This window comes from Artemia sp. Qi Xiang Cuo, chromosome 13 (assembly GCF_049724085.1).
Source record: "Artemia sp. Qi Xiang Cuo chromosome 13, ASM4972408v1, whole genome shotgun sequence".
Classification (NCBI taxonomy): domain Eukaryota; kingdom Metazoa; phylum Arthropoda; class Branchiopoda; order Anostraca; family Artemiidae; genus Artemia; species Artemia sp. Qi Xiang Cuo.
The window spans coordinates 70,531,757-70,551,030 of NC_142806.1; the positions used below are offsets into that span (position 1 = coordinate 70,531,757).

Sequence of the window (19,274 nt, forward strand, 5' to 3'; positions counted from 1 at the left end):
TCTTGCAATGCTGCAGTAGACTGTTTCAGCAAAATTCAAGATATCTTCAATTTTTTTTCAAATTCTACGCACAGATGGAGTATTTTGCTTAATAATGTTTCACATCTTTCAGTAAAACCACTCTGTAACACACGGTGGGAGAGTAGAAGTGAAGCCTTATTGCCTTTGAGGTACCATATCGAAGCAGTATATGATGCCTTATATGAAACTTCTCAAGACCAGAAACTCGATGCATTTGGTAGGAACTCCGTATTGGCACTTGCTGAGAAACTAAAAAGCTTCAAGCTTTTGTGTTGTTTAGTAACATGGCACAAGATCATGTGAAAAAACAAATATGGTGAGTAATTCGTTGCAAAAAGTCACGAATGATTTGCAAAGTCCAAGGATCTAATAAAAAGTGTGCAATTATTTCTAATCAAATGATATCTGATGAAGGAGTAAACAACGTGATCACCGATGATAAGAAACTTCCAGAAAAAAATCGGTATTGTTCCTGAGTTTGAAAAAGAAACCACAGTCCGCCAAAGGAAAATAAAAAAAAAATTTTCTTAAGAGGGGGGAGATGAAACTGTATAATTCTGGAGAACGTAATCAACTTTTGTTTTATTTTAGTTACAAAAAGAAAATAGAATCATTTGGTACATCAAAAATTAAAACTTAGAGAGGACGAAAACTAAAATTGCTGGAAGAACGCCCACTGAAAAACCAGCAGCATTACTTGCAGGGATTTTTCCATCTTCTATTTCGTTTTTACTGTCTTCCTCAGCCCTATAGAGGGCATGGTTAATAGCTCTCAATAGAGGGAATTTGATTGAACCACAAAGACCATTGAAATCATCAGTATCTATACTCCAAATCATCACTCCGGCTAGATTCATCTGAGTAGCATATTCAGCCTGTAAAAACAGTGTAATAATAATCATAATAACATTAAAACAATAACAATTAAAATAATATAAATTACAAATATATTATAAAGTTTAATTTAAATTCAATATAATATAATACATATATATAAAATAAATAATTACAATTTATATAGTTATTCATCTAGGTGGATAAATAAAATAAAAATAAAATAATTTATTTTTCACCCACTTAGACATAACAAGCTATAGCCTATAGCACGTTATGAAATTTAATTTTGTGTATATGTTTGGTTTTATGCAATTTGGTAAATGGTTGCTTCCCCTAATTCTCAAATAATAAAATAACACATAGAAATATGTTCTATCCATTTTATCTATTGAATGAATGAATAAGTTTTATTTCCCATTTTAAAGACATAACATTTTAAAGTTCAATAATAAAAACAAAGACCAGAAATACTACCACTACTACTGCTAGCAACTCACCGCAGCACCGAACCACCTGAGGCCAACATAGCTAGGCACGCTCCCCCTCCATCCCAACCTAATCAAAGACTCCCTTTTTACACCCTCCCAGGAAGTTCCCATTTCCTTTAAATCTTTCTTTATAACGTCCCCACACCCCAGACGAGGACGACCTGCTTTCCGTTTAGCCCTAAACGCTTGGCAGAAAAGGACAATGTTTGACAATCTGTCATCCTTCATCCGCACAACGTGCCCTAACCACCTCAACCTTTCTTTCATTATAGCCCTAGAAAGGGGTAATGAACCACATTTTTCGCACAGCCTACTGTTTGAAAAACGGTCAGTCAGCCGGGTACCCAGGATCATCCGTAAGCAATTTCCCTGGAAAACATCTAGCAAATCTTCATGCACTTTTCGGAGCACCCATGCTTCAGAGCCATATTTGACCTCTGTCATCACTGTAGCCTCTAATATTCTAATCTTAGTTTGCAGACTTATCTTCTATTTTTCAAATCTTTTTTAACTGTAAAAAAAAAAACACCCTGAGCCTTGGCTATTCTACTTTTAAAATCTTCACTGCTCCCAGCGTCTTTTCAAGGAGGCACGCTTGTGCCTCTATAAAGAGGCGACCCACCACAATGTTAAGCGATTTCAGGTCCTAGAGGTCGCAGAGAGACGGCGGTAATCGCATTTTGTAGCCCAAGCTCAAACTAAGAAACTTGCAAAATTTCATCCTCCTCCGACTTTATCTTCATGGGGTAAACTGGGCCGGAAGTTTGGACCCTCCCACCACAGCCCCCTTTAACGTTGTCCGATTGGGCTGAAATTTAGAGGTTAAGCTTTCCTAGGGCCCGGGAGCTTATCCTCGAAATTTCAGCTCAATCCGATCACTCCTTCCCTGTTTTCAAAAAACCAAATATAGCCACTTAAAATTCATTTCTTCTTTTTTTCTTAGCCACGCCTACAGGCCACAGTTGGCAACGGATCCGGTTGAATGAGGACTCATTCGAAGCAGAATTCGACCTGTTAGGGCCTTTTGATATTTTCAGACCGAAAAAATTATCCCCCGAATTTACATTTACGAAAAACCTCGTTTTCCTATATTAGCCCATGTTAATTTTTCCCACCACAACCCCCCTTTAACGTTGTCTGATCGGGCTGAAATTTAGAGGATAAGCTTTTCTGGGGCCTGGGAGCTTATCCTCGAAATTTCAGCTCAATCTGATCACTCCTTCCCTGTTTTCCAAAAACCACATATCAAGATTTTTGGGAATTTGCTTGCGTCGAAAATAGCTTCAACTTGCTAAACAACAATGACTATTGTGTTTGTATAGTCCAGTGGCTGATACTCCCGACTTTCAGGCGGAAAACCCGGATTTGATTCACCATCAGAGTAACTTTTTTATATACTTTGAAAAGAAACTCAGTTTCTTTTTTAAATTATTTGAAAAAAATTACGTTTTCTAAAGAGTTAAAGAGGCTGAGTTACAAGGTCGACCCTTAAAACGTACAGGGATTAGGAGGCACAGTTGGGGGGCTGTTAAAGAGGCTGAGTCACAAGTTCGAACCTTAAAACGTACAGGGATTAGGAGGCACCCTGTACGACGTGATTTGAGTATTCAGGAATTAAAAGCCTTAACACAAGAATGTTCAAGAGCGGGGGGTTTGGGGGGCGGCAGCCCCCAACTTTAACTCCTGACACGATCAGCTAACAGTTAGTCAAGCAATAATAAGTAATAAACTGTACAAAAACGTGCAGAAATTATTTGAAAAAAACTACGTTTTCTAAAGAGTTAAAGAGGCTGAGTTACAAGGTCGAACCTTAAAACGTACAGGGATTAGGAGGCACAGTTGGGGGGCTACCACCCCCAAACCCCCGCTTTCGCAGCCTTTAAATATAAAAAAAAATTTCTTTAAACTGAAAGTAAGGAGCGACATTAAAACTTAAAACGAACAGAAATTATTCCGTATATGAAAGAGGCTGTGCCCTCCTCAACGCCTCACTCTTTACGCTAAAGTTTTTATTGTTTAAAAAAAGAGTTGTGAGAAAGTCAAACTTTAGCGTAAAGAGCGAGGCGTTGAGGAGGGCACAGCCTCTTTCATATACGGAATAATTTCTGTTCGTTTTAAGTTTTAATGTCGCTCCTTACTTTCAGTTTAAAGAAATTTTTTTTTATATTTAAAGGCTGCGAAAGCGGGGGTTTGGGGGTGGTAGCCCCCAACTGTGCCTCCTAATCCCTGTACGTTTTAAGGTTCGACCTTGTAACTCAGCCTCTTTAACTCTTTAGAAAACGTAGTTTTTTTCAAATAATTTCTGTATATAACTTAGATAGGCCTAGTCAGTGAGTTACACATATTTATAAGTAGTAGGCTAAATTTGTCACTGAGTTATATATTTCTGTATATAACTTATATAGGCCTAGTCAGTGAGTTACACATATTTTAAGTAGTAGGCTAAATATGTCACTCAGTTATATAATTCTGTATATAACTTATATGCCTAGTCAGTCAGTTACACATATTTATAAGTAGTAGGCTAAATATGTCATTCAGTTATATATTTCTGTATATAACATATATAGTCCTAGTCTGTGATTTACACATATTTATAAGTAGCAGGTTTAATGTGTCACTGAGTTGTATATTTCTGTATAACTAATATTGGCCTAGTCAGTGAGTTATGTATTTTTATAAGTAGTAGGTTAAATATGTCACTGAGTTATTGCCTTTGCAAAACAATAGTGATCAGTTTATCTGGCCTCCCCCAGGCCATTCAGCATGTCCCCAGGTGGCGATAGGGGAACGCTCTACAGATATGTAGGGTACCTCCATAGGAGGCATGGACCAAGGGGGGACCTTGTCCCTGGGGGTCCATATTAGAATCTGGGGCACCCTTGCCCGGGGTCATAAATACAGGCGGAGGAAGAAGAAGGCCCCTCAAATGTACACTCAAAAGGGCCCACTTGTTTATCCACAAGTTTCATGAGTTGCAAACCTTCTCCCAGCAATGGGTTAAATTGCATGGTGATGCAGAACACCATCGCGGGAGGATCCCCTATAGGAGGACAACTGTGGCAGGGCGGAAGATCCAGATCTATGGACAACGGCCTCTGTAAAGGGCTGCCTTGACCTTTTCGGGGTACCTGCATGACTGGGGACCGTGCGGTCAACTCTATTCCCACTTGAGGAGTGGTGCCCCTTAAGGAAACTATTGCCTAGTAAATGATACAGTATTTGCACGGGATTCTGACTAATGGACAATTCTTCTGGGATTGGTATGTTTTGATGGGCGTCTTTGGGCTGAAAAACCTCTTCCTAGCTAATTTATCTATTACGGGTTGCCTCCCCGTAGTAGCATAATATTTGTAGGCATGAATATATAATGAGTCGGAGGTAATAGGATTGAGATTGTCTGTGCAGGATTTCGACTCTTGTTGATAGAAGAGCATCGCCAAGCGCTGAAAACCATGTTGTGACAAAGATGGGCCCAGGATTGCACAAATCCTCCATTCTTGGAGGTTTCAGGGACTTCTTTCTGTCCGGTTCTAAGCCGGCTTAAGCACTTCGGTGTAGACTTGAGAAGATATGTGATCCCCGTCCTGCACTGGTATCCGGGATCATTGCTTTTCCTGAGGCGAAAAAAATTTCAATGATTTAAAGAACATGAAAATTGGAACTTGGAATGTTACGACATTAAAAAATGACTATCGTATCGACATTTTGACTGACGAATTCAGACGATTCGAACTAGATCTATTAGGAGTTTCAGAAACTCATATCCCAGGGGTAGGAAGCATGAAATTAGGTGATATAGAATTTGTTTACTCAGGCAGGAAGGATGGGCTACATAGACAGGGAGTAGGGCTCATGATGAATAAAGAAGCTGGTAAGTCTTGTTTAGGCTGGGAAGGTATAATAATAGAATACTAATTGCTCATTTTATGACTAGTAAGTTCAAGGTATCAGTTATAGTAGTATACGCCCCTGTAGAACCGACTGATGGAGATACTAGTGACTCAGATGAATTCTACTTACAGTTACAGGAGCAAATAGACAAGGTACCAGGTAGAAATATGATGTTATTGCTGGGAGATTTTAACGCCCAGGTTGGTAGAAATAAGGATAGATGGTATCCCAGCTTAGGTAAATTTGGTGTAGGAAAAGAAAACAGTAATGGATACAGACTTTTTCAATTTTGTAGGTATAACAATCTAGTTATAACCAATACGGTGTTTGGTCATAAAATGGCTCATAAATTAACATGGTATTCACGTGATGGTAAGACAGCAAACCTTATTTATTATGTTATAGGAAATCGAAGACTGGCAGGATCAATAAAAGATTCTAGGGTATATAGGAGTGCTGTTATTGATGTTAAAAGTAAAGATCACCATCTAGTAGTGTCAAGGGTTAATTTAAAGCTGAAAAATCGGAAGGGTAATTACCTCCCGAGAAGTTATGATGTTAGTAGACTCCACGATGAGAATTTGAGAGAAACTTTCCAGGAACGGTTGAATACTAAACTTGAGAGTTTAAAATTTGATAATGTCGAAGATGATTGGAATAATTTTAGAAAAATAATTTGTGAAGTTGCTGAAGCTGTCTTAGGAAAGAAAGCTAGAACTGTAGCGAAGATTATTAGTGAAAAAGCTTTAAGTTTAATAGAAAGGAGAAAGGACTTGTACAAGAATTATCTGAGTGATAGATCACATGAAAACAAAAGAAATGTAAAGAAAGTGGAGAAAGCATTGAAATATGAACTAAGAAGGTGTGAAGTGGAGGCCATGGATAAAATTGCCGAGGATTTAGAAGATGCAGCTAGACGGCATAATAGTAAAATATTGTACTGGCACGTTAACAAATTGAGAGGTAGTAGTCAATCCGGACTTGTCCCAGTTAAAGATAGGAATGGGGTGGCAATTAGCGATAAGACAAAAGCTAAAGCGAGATGGGCCGAACATTTTGAGAATTTGCTATACCAAGATAGAGTTGCAGGAAAAAATATAGAGGAAAATGAAAAAGTTTTTGATACCTTGGATGTGAATGAAGATTTGTTTTGTGAGGAGGAATTATAAACAGTACTAAAATGATTAAATTATAATCAGTCTCAAGGTGCTGATAGGGTGGTAAATGAGTTTCTTAAATATTGTGGCTATGAGGTTAGAAATAAGTTATTGGAGATTATGAATATGATTTTTGAAAAAGGGGAAGTACCTAATGATTTTAGGAAAACCTTAATTAAGACACTTTATAAGAAAGGTGATAAAAGTGAGTGTGGTAATTATCGAGGCATTAGTCTGGTCTCTGTAGGTAGCAAATTGCTTAGTAATATGATACTTTTTTGACTGAGACATACTGTAGACAAAGTTTTAAGAGAAGAACAGTGCGGTTTTAGGAAAGGTAGAGAATGTGTCGTCCAAATTTTCACTCTTAGGTTAATAATTGAGAAGTGCCTAAGTTGTCAAACATCTTTGGTCCTCAGTTTTATAGATTATGAGCAAGCGTTCGATTCTGTTGATAGAAGAGCTTTAGCAAAGGTTTTATTCTTGTATGGTATGCCAGGCACATACATTAAAGTGATTAGTGTTATGCACGAGAATAACACTGCTGCAGTTAAGGTATGAAATGAGGTTAGTAGCGGGTTTGGTATTAAATCAGAAGTTAGGCAGGACTGTGTTCTCTCTCCTTTTATTTGGATTATTTTGATCGACTTTGTTTTAAAAACCATAGAAAAGGCAATGAAAGACAACGGAATCAAATGGGGAGGAAAAAGTCTCCTGGACTTAGATTATGCTGATGATTTAAGCATCCTAGATGAAAGTGTGAGCAAAATGAAAGAAGTTTTAGAGGTAATGCGTGTTCAGAGTGCTAGAATTGGTTTGAAAATTAATGTTAGGAAGACTAAGTCACTAAGGCTAGGAATAAGTGAAGATGAAAAGGTGACGTTGGGTAATGAAAAGATTGATCAGGTGGGCAGTTTCACTTACCTTGGTAGTATTATTAGTAAAGATGGTGGGAGCAGTGAAGATGTTAAAAATAGAATAGCCAAGGCTCAGGGTGTTTTTTCACAGTTAAAAAAAGTCTGGAAGAATAGGAAGATAAGTCTGCAAACCAAGATTAGAATCTTAGAAGCTACAGTGATGACAGTGGTCAAATATGGCTCTGAAGCATGGACGCTCCGAAAAGCGGATGAAGATTTGCTAGATGTTTTCCAGAGAAATTGCTTAAGGATTGTTCTGGGTACCCGGCTGACTGACCGTATTTCAAACAATAGGCTATACGAAAAATGTGGTTCAATACCGCTTTCTAGGTCTATAATGAAAGAAAGGTTGAGGTGGTTAGGGCATGTTGTTCGGATGAAGGATGACAGATTGCCGAAGATTGTTCTTTTCGGCCAACCATCTAGGGCTAAACGGAAAGCAGGTCGTCCCCGTCTGGGTTGGGAGGACGTCATAAAGAAAGATTTAAAGGAAATGGGAACTTCGTGGGCGGGTGTAAAAAGGGAGGCTTTGAATAGATTGGGGTGGAGGAGGAGCGTGCGTAGCTGTGTTGGCCTCAGGCGGCTTGGTGCTGCGATGAGTTGTTAGTAGTAGTAGTAGTATTCTAGCATCTAGAACTCGCAAAACCTCTAAAAGCTCCTTCATTTTTCTCACACTTTCATCTAGGATCCTTAAATCATCAGCATAATCTAAATCCAGGAAAGTTTTACTTCCCCATTTGATTCTGTGTTCCCCTATTGCCTTTCCTGTGCTCCTTAAGACAAAATCCATCAAAATGATCCATATAAATGGGGGTAGAACACAACCCTGCTTAACTCCTGATTTAATACAAAACCAGCTGCTAACCTCATTTTCTACCTTAACCACAGCAGTGTTATTCTCGTACATAAGACTATTCACTTTAATGTATTTGTCAGATATCAGAAGCAACGCTATAGCGTTGCCTATAGTAAAGGCCTTACGGCTCCAACATTTTATTGTTACTATTTATTATTATTTTTTCCCAGAGGCACTTAACAGGGAAGGGGTCGTCATATAAACTTCAAAGGAGACTCATTGGATTGGAAATCGAGAGCTCTAGTGCCCTGTTTAAGGGTCAAAAGTGATTGGAAGGCCACTAACACCCCTTTCACACCCATCGTTCCCCGAACACATCCAATCAAAATTTTGAGATAGTCATTTTGTTCTACGTAGGTGATTTCCAAATAGAAATTATGTTTTTCAGGAGGACACTCCCCTCACAGCCCTCAGGGCAAGGGTTGTAAGTATGCAAGGGTTGTAACTCCGGTGTCAATATAACCCCCCAGGGCCCGGGGGAAGGCGTTCTAACTTGTGGCCTAAGGGCATGTGTGGTTCCTATGAAAGGGATGCTCGTACAAACTTCATAGAGGGCTCATTTGATTGGAAATTGAAATTTCTAGTCCAGTTGTAAGAGTCAACAGATTTATGGGCAACTAGCCACCCCTTCCCCTGCCCTTTTTCCCCCAAACCCATCCGCTACAAATTTTTAGATAGCCAGCTTTATGAAAATCGTTCAAAAATTAGATAAAAAAAAACTCCGGTGTCAACACAACCCCCCCAGGGCGCGGGTGGTAGGTGTTTTAAATGTTGTCCTGGGGGCGTATATGGTTCTTATGAAAAGGGTACTCGTATAAACTTCAGAGAGGGCTCATTTGATTGTAAATTGAAATTTCTAATTCAGCTTTTTAAGAGTCAAAAGATATTCAAGAGCAACTAGCCCCCTCCCCCCCCCTCCACGCCATAAATGCATCAGATAAAAATTTTAAGATGGCTATTTTGTTAAAAATATTTAAAAGTTCATATAACAAAAACTCCGGTGTCGACACAGCCCCCCAGGGCCCGGGCATAGGCATTGTCAGTTATGCCCTGGGTGCATATATGGTTGTTATGGAAGGGATGCTCGTATAAACTTCATAGAGGGCTCATTTAATTGGAAATTGAAAGTTGCAATTCACTTTTTCAGAGTCAAAAGTGATCGGAGGGCAGATAGACTCCCCCCCGCCCCCCCACTCCAATTTATTTTGAAGGGGTATATAGAAGGGGTCGTCGTATAAACTTCAAAGGGGGCTCACTCGATTGGAAATTGAGTTCAAGTGCCCTTTTTAAGAGTCAAAAGTGATCGGAGGGCAACTAGCCCCCCCCCAGGCCCTCTTTCCTCAAATACATCTGATAAAAAATTTAAGGTAGCCATTTTTTCAAAAATAGTTCAAAGATCATATAACAAAAACTCGTTTACGTATGGCTATTTCGTTAAAAATAGCCGAAATAGCCGAAAAAATCCTGTGTCGACGCAACGCCCCAGGGCCCGGGGCAGGCGTTGTAAGTATTGCTCTGGCGGCATATATGGTTCTTATGGAGGGTATGCTCGTATAAACTTCGGAGAGGGCTCATTTGAATGGAAATTGAAAGTTCTAGTTCACCTTTTAAGATTCAAAAGATATTGGAGTGCACCTAGTCCCCCCCTCCATGCACTTATTTCCTCAAACCCATCTGATAAGAAATTTGAGTTAGCTATTTTTTTTTAATATTTCAAAGATTATATAATGAAAACTCTGGGGTCGACCCAGCCCCCGAGGGCCCGGAGGCAAGCGTGCTCGTATAAACTTCAAAGAGGGCTCAGATGATTGAAAACTGAAAGTTCCCGTTCACTTTTTAAGAGTCAAAAGGGATCGGAGGGCAGCTAGTCCCCTCTCCACGCTTTGTTTTCCTCAAATCCATCTGATAAGAACTTTGAGAGAGCCATTTTTCAGATATCAGAAGCAACGCTATAGCGTTGCCTATAGTGAAGGCCATACGGCTCCAATATTTTATTATTACTATTTATTATTATTTTTTCCCAGAGGCACTTAACAGGGAAGGGGTCGTCATATAAACTTCAAAGGAGACTCATTGGATTGGAAATCGAGAGCTCTAGTGCCCTGTTTAAGGGTCAAAAGTGATTGGAAGGCCACTAACACCCCTTCTACGCCCACCATTTCCCCAAACACATCCAATCAAAATTTTTAGATAGCCATTTTGTTCTACGTAGGTGATTTCCAAATAGAAATTATGTTTTTCAGGAGGACACTCCCCTCACAGCCCTCAGGGCAAGGGTTGTAAGTATGCAAGGGTTGTAACTCCGGTGTCAATACAACCCCCCCCCCCAGGGCCCGGGGGAAGGCGTTCTAAGTTATGGCCTAAAGGCATGGATGGTTCTTATGAAAGGGATGCTCGTATAAACTTCATAGAGGGCTCATTTGATTGGAAATTGAGATTTCTAATCCAGTTTTAAGAGTCAACAGATTTATGGGCAACTAGCCACCCCCTCATGCCCTTTTTTCCCCAAACCCATCCGCTACAAATTTTTAGATAGCCAGCTTTATGAAAATCGTTCAAAAATTAGATAAAAAAAACTCCGGTGTCAACACAGCCCCCCAGGGCTCGCCCCAAAAAAAGCCGAAAAATCCTGTGTCGACGCAACACCCCAGGGCCCGGGGCAGGCGTTGGAAGTATTGCTCTGGCGGCATATATGGTTCTTATGGAGGGTATGCTCGCTTAAACGTCGGAGGGCTCAATTGATTGGAAATTGAAAGTTCTAGTTCACCTTTAAAGAGTCAAAAGATATTGGAGTGCACCTAGTCCCCCCCTCCATGCACTTATTTCCTCAAACCCATCTGATAAGAAATTTGAGTTAGCTATTTTTTTTAATATTTCAAAGATTATATAATGAAAACTCTGGGGTCGACCCAGCCCCCGAGGGCCCGGAGGCAGGCGTGCTCGTATAAACTTCAAAGAGGGCTCAGATGATTGAAAATTGAAAGTTCCCGTTCACTTTTTAAGAGTCAAAAGGAATCGGAGGGCAGCTAGTCCCCTCTCCACGCCCTGTTTTCCTCAAATCCATCCGATAAGAACTTTGAGAGAGCCATTTTTTCAAAATAGTTCAAAGATCATATAACAAAACTCCAGGGTCGACACAATCCTTCAGGGCCCGGGGTAGGTTTTGTAAGTTATGCCTGGGGGGCATATATAGCTGTTTTCAAAGGGTTGCTCGTATAAACTTCAGAGAGGGCTCATTTGATTGGAAATTGAAAGTTCTAGTTCAGTTGTTCAGAGGGCATATCAGAAGGCAACTATCCCCCCACGCCCCTTTTCCCCCAAATGAATCCGAAAAAGTTTTGAGATAGCCATTTTGTTAAAAATAGTTCAATGGTCAGATAAAAAAAAAACTCAAGTGTCGACATAACCACCCAGGGCCCGGGGGCAGGCGTTGCAAGTTATACCCTGGGAGCATATATGGTTCTTACGGAAGGGATGCTCGTATAAACTTCAGAGAGGGCTGATTTGAATGGAAATTGAAAGTTCTAGTTCAATTTTTAAGAGTCAAAAGAGATCGGAGGGCCCCTATCTCCCCCCCCCCCCCGCCTTTTTCCCCAAACCTATCTGATACAAATTTTGAGATAGCCATTTCTTAAATCAGTTCAAAGGTCAAATAACAAAAACTCTGGGGTCAAAAAATCCCCCTAAGACCCGGGGGGTAGGTATTTTAAGTTATGTCCTAGGGCTGTGTATGGTTCATATGAAAGGGATGATTTTGTTATCTTCAGAAAGGGTGCATATGAATGGAAATTAAAATTTCTGGTTGATTTTATCAGATTAAAAAAGATCGGAGGGCAACTAACCCCTCCCGCCCTCCGTGTCTTTGGGCTTATCGGGTGGATAAACCCATCCGATAAAAATTTGAGGTGACCATTTTGTTAAAAAATAGTTCAAACATCAGATATTTAAACTCCAGGGTCAACACAACCCCCAGGACCCAGGGACAGGCATTGAACAGGCAAAAAAACTTTTTTTTTGTTTATCCCCACACTCATAGTCTACAGCTCATCACAATTCACGATTTACCTAATCGTTTTACGATTACCTAATCGTTTGGGAAAGATTGTGCAATAACAATCCAAAGAGCCTGTAAAATAAGCAGCATATAAAAGTAAAAAAAAAGTGGGATATACTGATTTGAAAGGGAATTCAAAGTCCCTAGCACCCCTTCTCTCGGGAAAAGAATAAAACTTTCAACTCGATGCCTCAGTGCTGAGACAAAGCAGGATATGCTTACTTGCCAAACTACGTGTATAAGCTGTCAGATGTTCATGAAACCTACTGACTGCATGTAATTTTCATAATAGTTCGCTTGTCTTAGGGCAAAAAAAAAAACGGATACTCTCTTGTGAACATCCAAAACCAAGTGACTGATTTAATCTGCGCTATGCTGAGGAACTAGTACTATCCACTCTATAGCTATGGGGTGGCTGGATTTCTGCGACACTCTTAATTATATAAAGGTGATAATTTAAATAAAAACAAATAATAATAATGAGTCTAAAACGTATAAAAAAGGGCCGGCGTAGACAAACTTACTACAGTACTCATTTCCAAAATCCAGAGATTATCAAAATCCATATTATACACTGAGCAATATTGTAAACAAGGTCAGATACTCAGTGTTGGAAAAGATTAGAATATCTATAATGACTGTGGACAAATAAAAATACCTTGAATTTTAAAGACACGTCATTGTCAAAGGATATCCATTTGTTTCCAGAGTACAAAATTGGAACTTTGGCACTTTCGTCGAAAATTTCGATCCACTTTCCACGGGATTCTCTCTGCTCAAGGCATATCTGTAAAACAAACTAGTCAACAATTTGTTTTTCGATAAACATAAAATCAAATTGGAAACAACTTTGAGCCCTCGTTCCTCCAGATCTTAGGACTTCCAGATATGTCTGTATAATAATTGGCCTGTTTCTTGTTTTCCTCCAATTCTCTCTCTCCAGAAATTATGTCCCTCTAACGTAAATTCCTGAACACAACATTCCTTCCGACTTTATTTATAATTAAATAAAAACAAACAAGTTTTTTTTTTAACTTAAAGTGAGGAGCGACATTCAAGACAACCATTCATTAAATCAATGTAACATGACAATATCACGGGTAAAACATACTTCACTACTTTCAGAGACAGTATATCCGCTCCAGTCGCTCTATTTCGCATTTCACTCACAATTTCTGTCACCTCCTGCTGACTAGTTTTCCAAAGAAAAGGACTAGTATCACTAGAGTCTGGCAATTACTGCTCAAAAGAACCATCTTCTGGCCGGTTTTCAATTTAGCTTTTTCCCCAATTTGAGAAAAGGGCTAAGCCATATCATCGGCAATTTGACTAGCACCGCGATTTCCATTCATTTCTGGTAATACCACTTTTTTTCCCCAATAGCTGATCTAATAGTCTCCCAAGTCTTAGCTGTGTTTTCTTGAAATTCGTTTTTAGAATAATTTTGAGCTTATACTTTGGGTACATGTAGGATCTACACCCTACCGCTCTAGTTGTTTAAAATAAAAAAACAAGTTTTTTAGCTGAAAGTAAGGAGCGACATTAAAACTTAAAACGAACAAAAATTATTCCGTATATGAAAGGGGTTGTCCCCTCCTCAATGCCTTGCTCTTTACGCTAAAGTTTTTTATTGTCATAAAAAACAGAGTTGTGAGAAAGAGTCGAACTTTAGCGTAAAGAGCGAGGCGTCGAGGAGGGGACAGCCCTTTTCATATACGGAATAATTTCTATTCGTTTTAAGTTTTAATGTCGCTCCTTACTTTCAGTTGCAAAAACTTGTTTTTTTATTTAAATTCTGAACGTTTTTAAATTAATACAGGTTTTGATTTTGGCTCACCGTACATGAATAATTTAAACAAAATTTGCATATTAATTTACTTTTTTTTGGCTAAATGGCTTTCTCGAAAGTTGTTTGATTTTATTTACGAAAGTTTTTATTAGTAATTAATATACGTAACTTACGAATTAACTTACGTAACGAACTTCCATATTCGTATATTTTTATTACGTATATTAGGGGGGTTCGTCACCCAAGTCAATTCCAAGCTCTTTACGCTGAAGTTCAAATTTCGTTCTAATTATTCAAAAATAACCCCTTGATCACAAAGGCCGTTAGTTAGAATAAATAGCTCTTATGAAAGTACTAAAAAAAACTTTAGCGTAAAGATCGAGGTATTGACTAGGGGGCGAACCCAATCATATAGGTTATAATTTTTGTTCTTATTAAGTTTTGATGTTACTCCTTACTTTCAGTTGAAAAACTAGTTTCAACTTTCAGTTGAAAAAAACAGCCCTTCCCCAGGGGACTGTGGGGGATTAAGTCATCCTCAAAGACATAGTTATTATATTTCGACCATGCTGAACAAAATTGTTATCTCAAAATTTTGACCGGGTGATTTTGGGAAAAAAATGAGCATGGGAGGGGGCCTAGTTAACCTCCATTTTTTGGTAACTTAAAAAGGGCACAAGAACTTTTACTTTCCCTTCGAATGAGCCCTCCCGCGATATTCAAGGACCACTGGGTCGATACGATTACCCCTGGGGAAAAGAAAAAAAAACAAATAAACACGCATCCGTGATCTTTTTTCTGGCAAAAAATACAAAATTCCACATTTTTGCAGATAGGGGCTTGAAACCTCTACAGTAGGGTTTTCTGATACGCTGAATCTGATAGTGTGATTTTCATTAAGGTTCTATGACTTTTAAGGGGTGTTTCCTTCTTTTATCGAAAATCACACAAATCTACTCAGGAACGTAACTTTTGATGGGTAGGACTAAACTTGATGAAACTTATATATATTTGAAGTCAGCATTAAAATCTGATTCTGTTACTCTATCTATTGGTATTAAAATTCCGTTTTTAGAGTTTCGGTTACTATTGAGCTCGGTCGCTCCTTACTTACAGTTCGTTACCACGAACTCTTTGAAAAGTTTACGCTTCTAGATGAAATATTTCAGCTATATTTCAGTAAATTTACCAGCAGATAATCTAAAGTATGGCTAACTCGTTATTTGTTTTCAGAGAAGAAGCTGTTGATATTTTTTTTTTTCGCATAGGCATGTTAGATACAGGCATTAGATTAACAACTAAAATTAGACTATCGCGTGAATTTGTTGTGTAAAAAAAAAAAAAATATATATATCCAAGAGCTTGACCTTAAGCCTGAGAGAATGTATTTACCTCCGATTGAAGTCAGTTTCTCCTAATAAGGATTCATCTCAACCCCATTGCTTTCCGCTCTTATTACGTAGGTAATTTCTAAGACCACACAGTCTTTTTATGAGTTAAATAAAAGTTCGAATAGGGATAAACCCTTTTATTAGACAGTGATAATTCACAAGAAATACTGGATATTTCGGTCGCATGTACAGTGAACGTCATCAGCAGAAACACAGTGCACATGTGAACGTAATGTCCAGCATTTTTCGTGAATTATCACTATCTAATAAAACGATTATCCCTCTTTGAACTTTTATTTATCGTCACTCTTATTTATCGTCACCAATAATCAATTTTGGTTCGATACTTGCCTCGTGGTAACCCATAAATCCATCTTCTTTAGTGAACTGACCAGGGAAGCCCTTTTCTTCCACAGGTTGATGTAAAGCTTTTATTCCAGCGTTGTCGTCTCTTAATACAAACGTCCGTCCGTAAAATGGAACACCAAGCACTAGTTTCTTCCTATCTGCTCCTTTACTGACATAATATTGAATTACCTCCATCTAGAAAAAGAAAAACGTTTAAAATAGAAAATAAACAACATGTACTAAATTTCTCTTAGGATATATTGATTGGGGTAACATTTCTTGCTCTCTGCAACTTACCCCAAGAAATTTTTTCTCTGTTAATTATGTCAAGCTCTGTGGTACCCCAATGAATTCAAGGATCGGGCTAGGGGATTGATTTCCACCAAGTAAATGTTGGGTGACTGGCTTACTAAAAATCCCTGTAAAACCATCAAACGAAACGACGATTTTGGTGCTCCATGTCCCAGCAATGGCTCTTGATGGGCTTTACCTTATATTTAAGTATGGCAAAAGGATTGACATAAACTAGATCATTTTCGTCAATGAGAAAGAAAAAAGTGATATTAATTGACATGATATGTCATGTGCTTAATTGGATTTTTCCATTTGGAAAACAGGTATATCTTATATGAGAAATGGAAAAAAATTGCAAAATAGAAAATAAAAAAAAAACTTCATAGACAGTTCTCTTATAAAAATATATTAACTTTTCACATAAAATTAGAACTTCTTTATTTAGCATTTGGAAAAACAGGATACATGCCTAGTAGCATACTTAATCGTTGCACCACAGCCCTAACTAACTTATAACAAAAAAGAATTGGAAATATTCCTCAACAGAATTAACTTTCAGACAGGTTTTTAGCAGACTCTGAAACAATCGTTTATCATAATGCTACCGGATTTTAGCTTAAATTTTTAGCAGAAAAAGGAAAAACAAGTCCCAAAGCACTTCCTCTGCTTCTTAAAACTATATCGTCACCTGGCACTTTGCAGATTCCCTTACGGCGTCAATTTCATTTGATGGAATATGCACAAGTAGAAAGCCAGTCAAAGTTTTCCTCAAATGCTTATTTTAGATTGTAGTGCCTAGATTCGTTGCCATCAAAACAAACCAAACTCTTAATGGGAGAGAAACAACACAAACGAAAAATTATACAGACAAAAAATACATACCAATAAAAAAGAGCAGCGGAAAGTATAATCTTTTTGTAGGTTGCGTCGTGTGCTGTTTCAAGACACACAAGCATCAACTTTTACCCCCAACATTTTGGATGAATGCCTTCTATAATCCTTAAATACCAACTTCAGCAGAAACCTGTGATCTTAGCGGGTCCTTGGAAGGATATGCTTTTATTCCTAGGTAATTCCCTTGGTAAGGGTTTACCCGATCAACCAATAAATTCTTAAATTATTTAGGTTTTAATTTAGTTTTAATTCAGGCTTGCATGAAGGGCATTTAAAAAAAAACATGTTAAAACCCATCTGCATAGAAACTTGTGGGGTTCCCTGCAGACTTATCCGGCGTCAAGGGGCACGCAGTGAAATTGATCTCCACTTGATAATACGGAATTAGTAGTTCCATCTCTGCTGCAGCAACTCACCTCGGAGCCCGGAATTCGATTTGGTGATTAAATTATCCGAAAATGCCTCCTTAATAATCCAAACAAGAAGGGATAAGACTTACCACACTTAGTCCCTCATCTTCAGGTCTTGTTCGTTTTAAAGGGGCGTTGTGACCTGTGACTCCATCCCAAGTTCCATGAAGATCATAGCACATTAAATGAAGAAAATCTAGGTACTGGGATAAAGCAGCAACATTATAAGCTTTTTCAGCAGTAGCTGGTGCAACACCAAAAGCAGCAGTCAGTAAGAGATTGGATCTGTCAAATTCTTTTCTTAGTTCCTGGAAAAGATATAATAAGGGGAGTGAGTAAGGTCATTGGAACTTTATAAGTAATTAAAAAGGAGGATGAGGGTTAGGTTTGTCAAACTCACTTCTTAGTTCCTTGAAAATATATAATAAGGGGAGTGATTAAGGCTCATTGGAACTTTATAAGTAAATAGAGAAGGAGGATGAGGGTTAGGTTTGTCAAACTCGCTTCTTAGTTCCTGGAGAAGATAAAATAAGGAGTGAGTAAGGATCATGGGAACTTTATAAGTAAATAAAGCAGGAGAGTGAGGGTTAGGTTTGTCAAACTCGCTTCTTAGTTTCTGGAAAAGATATAATAAGGGGAGTGAATAAGGCTAATTGGAACTTTATAAGTAAATAAAGAATGAGTTTTAGAGTTGAGAGAATGAGAAGAATGAGAAGAAAGATGAGAATGTGATGAGTTTCAGAGTTCAGAGAGTTCAGAGTTTTTATTCCACAATACATACACAATCCAATCACAACACTCCTAATCCCCCTCGAAAGGCTCCGTGGCCAGGGATACAAGGGGGAATGAGAAAAAAAAAGAAAATACAATATATTCAAACAACCATAAAAAAGAAATCAATCGCCAAACAACATATAAAATTAAAAAGAGACCATATCTCAGAGTCATAGCGCAGAGAAGACCACCATAAAACAAAACTAAACATTCAGGGGACATCAACTCCACAAAAAAAAAAAAAAAAAAAAAAAAAAAAAAAAAAAAAAAAAACTATTCTGTTTGATTTTTAACTAAATGGTCCTTAAAAGTCCTCTTGAAAGTGCCAAACGAGTGGCATTTCTGTACTGAAGAAGGCAGGGAGTTCCAAACCTGATGACAAGCGATGAGGGGATTGAAATCTGACCGCACAGTGGGAGTAGGAGGAATACAGATACTATGTGACGAACGAAGGTTATATGGAGCTGAATCAGAAATAAACTGAGGAGTTTTTTGAAGAGATTTTGGAAGATTGCCATGAAGCTGATGAAAACAAAAGAAGCACAAGAAAGAATGTGCAGATAGACTGTAGATTTAGAAGCGGTCTTGGTGAAGAACGGTTGGTGTCCATAACCAGACGCCGTGTTTTGTTATAAATGAAAGAAAGCGACCGCAGTGTAGAAGGAAAAGTAGACATCCATACTATGGGGCAATACGAGACATATGACTGGACAAGGCAGAAAAAAAGAAGCTTCAGAATAGATCCAGGAAATGTGTGTTTGAGTTTTCGAATGATACCCAAACTCCGTGAGAACTTAACCCTAATCATGGCTATATTGTGTCTAAACGAAAGGTTCTCATCAAGCAGGATACCAAGAAACCGTACCAACCGATTCTTTGGTCTACACAAGGAGCCTTGTGACACTTGAAGCTGTGTCAGTTGGGGGAAAGCTACACCAATTCGACAAAAAATAAGAAAATGTGACTTGGCAACATTCAAGGCCAAGTAATTCGCCTCAAACCATGAAACTACTCTCTCGAATATTGCCACCAGGTTAGACCTGATATCACATTCCGTCTTCCCTAGAGTCCCAAAAGTGCTGTCGTCAGCAAAAGCAACGAGGCAATCTTCATTAGAAGTAGCATTGGGACACGAAGGAACATCCGGATG

At 38.5% G+C, this 19,274-nt stretch overlaps 1 protein-coding gene across 1 annotated transcript in view; it reads right to left on the reverse strand.

Moving 5' to 3' along the window:
• Positions 1-585: 585 nt before the first annotated feature.
• The window catches only part of LOC148945604 (putative chitinase 2), a 103,382-nt gene continuing 84,693 nt past the window's right edge, over positions 586-19,274 (reverse strand). Inside the window, exons 5-8 of the mRNA XM_089099187.1 lie at positions 17,440-17,658; positions 15,756-15,947; positions 12,883-13,011; positions 586-896 (exon numbers count right to left, since the gene is read on the reverse strand). Of these exons, the coding sequence (XP_088955313.1) occupies positions 651-896; positions 12,883-13,011; positions 15,756-15,947; positions 17,440-17,658 (786 nt within the window). The 3' untranslated portion in view covers positions 586-650. The remainder of the gene's footprint in view (positions 897-12,882; positions 13,012-15,755; positions 15,948-17,439; positions 17,659-19,274) is intronic.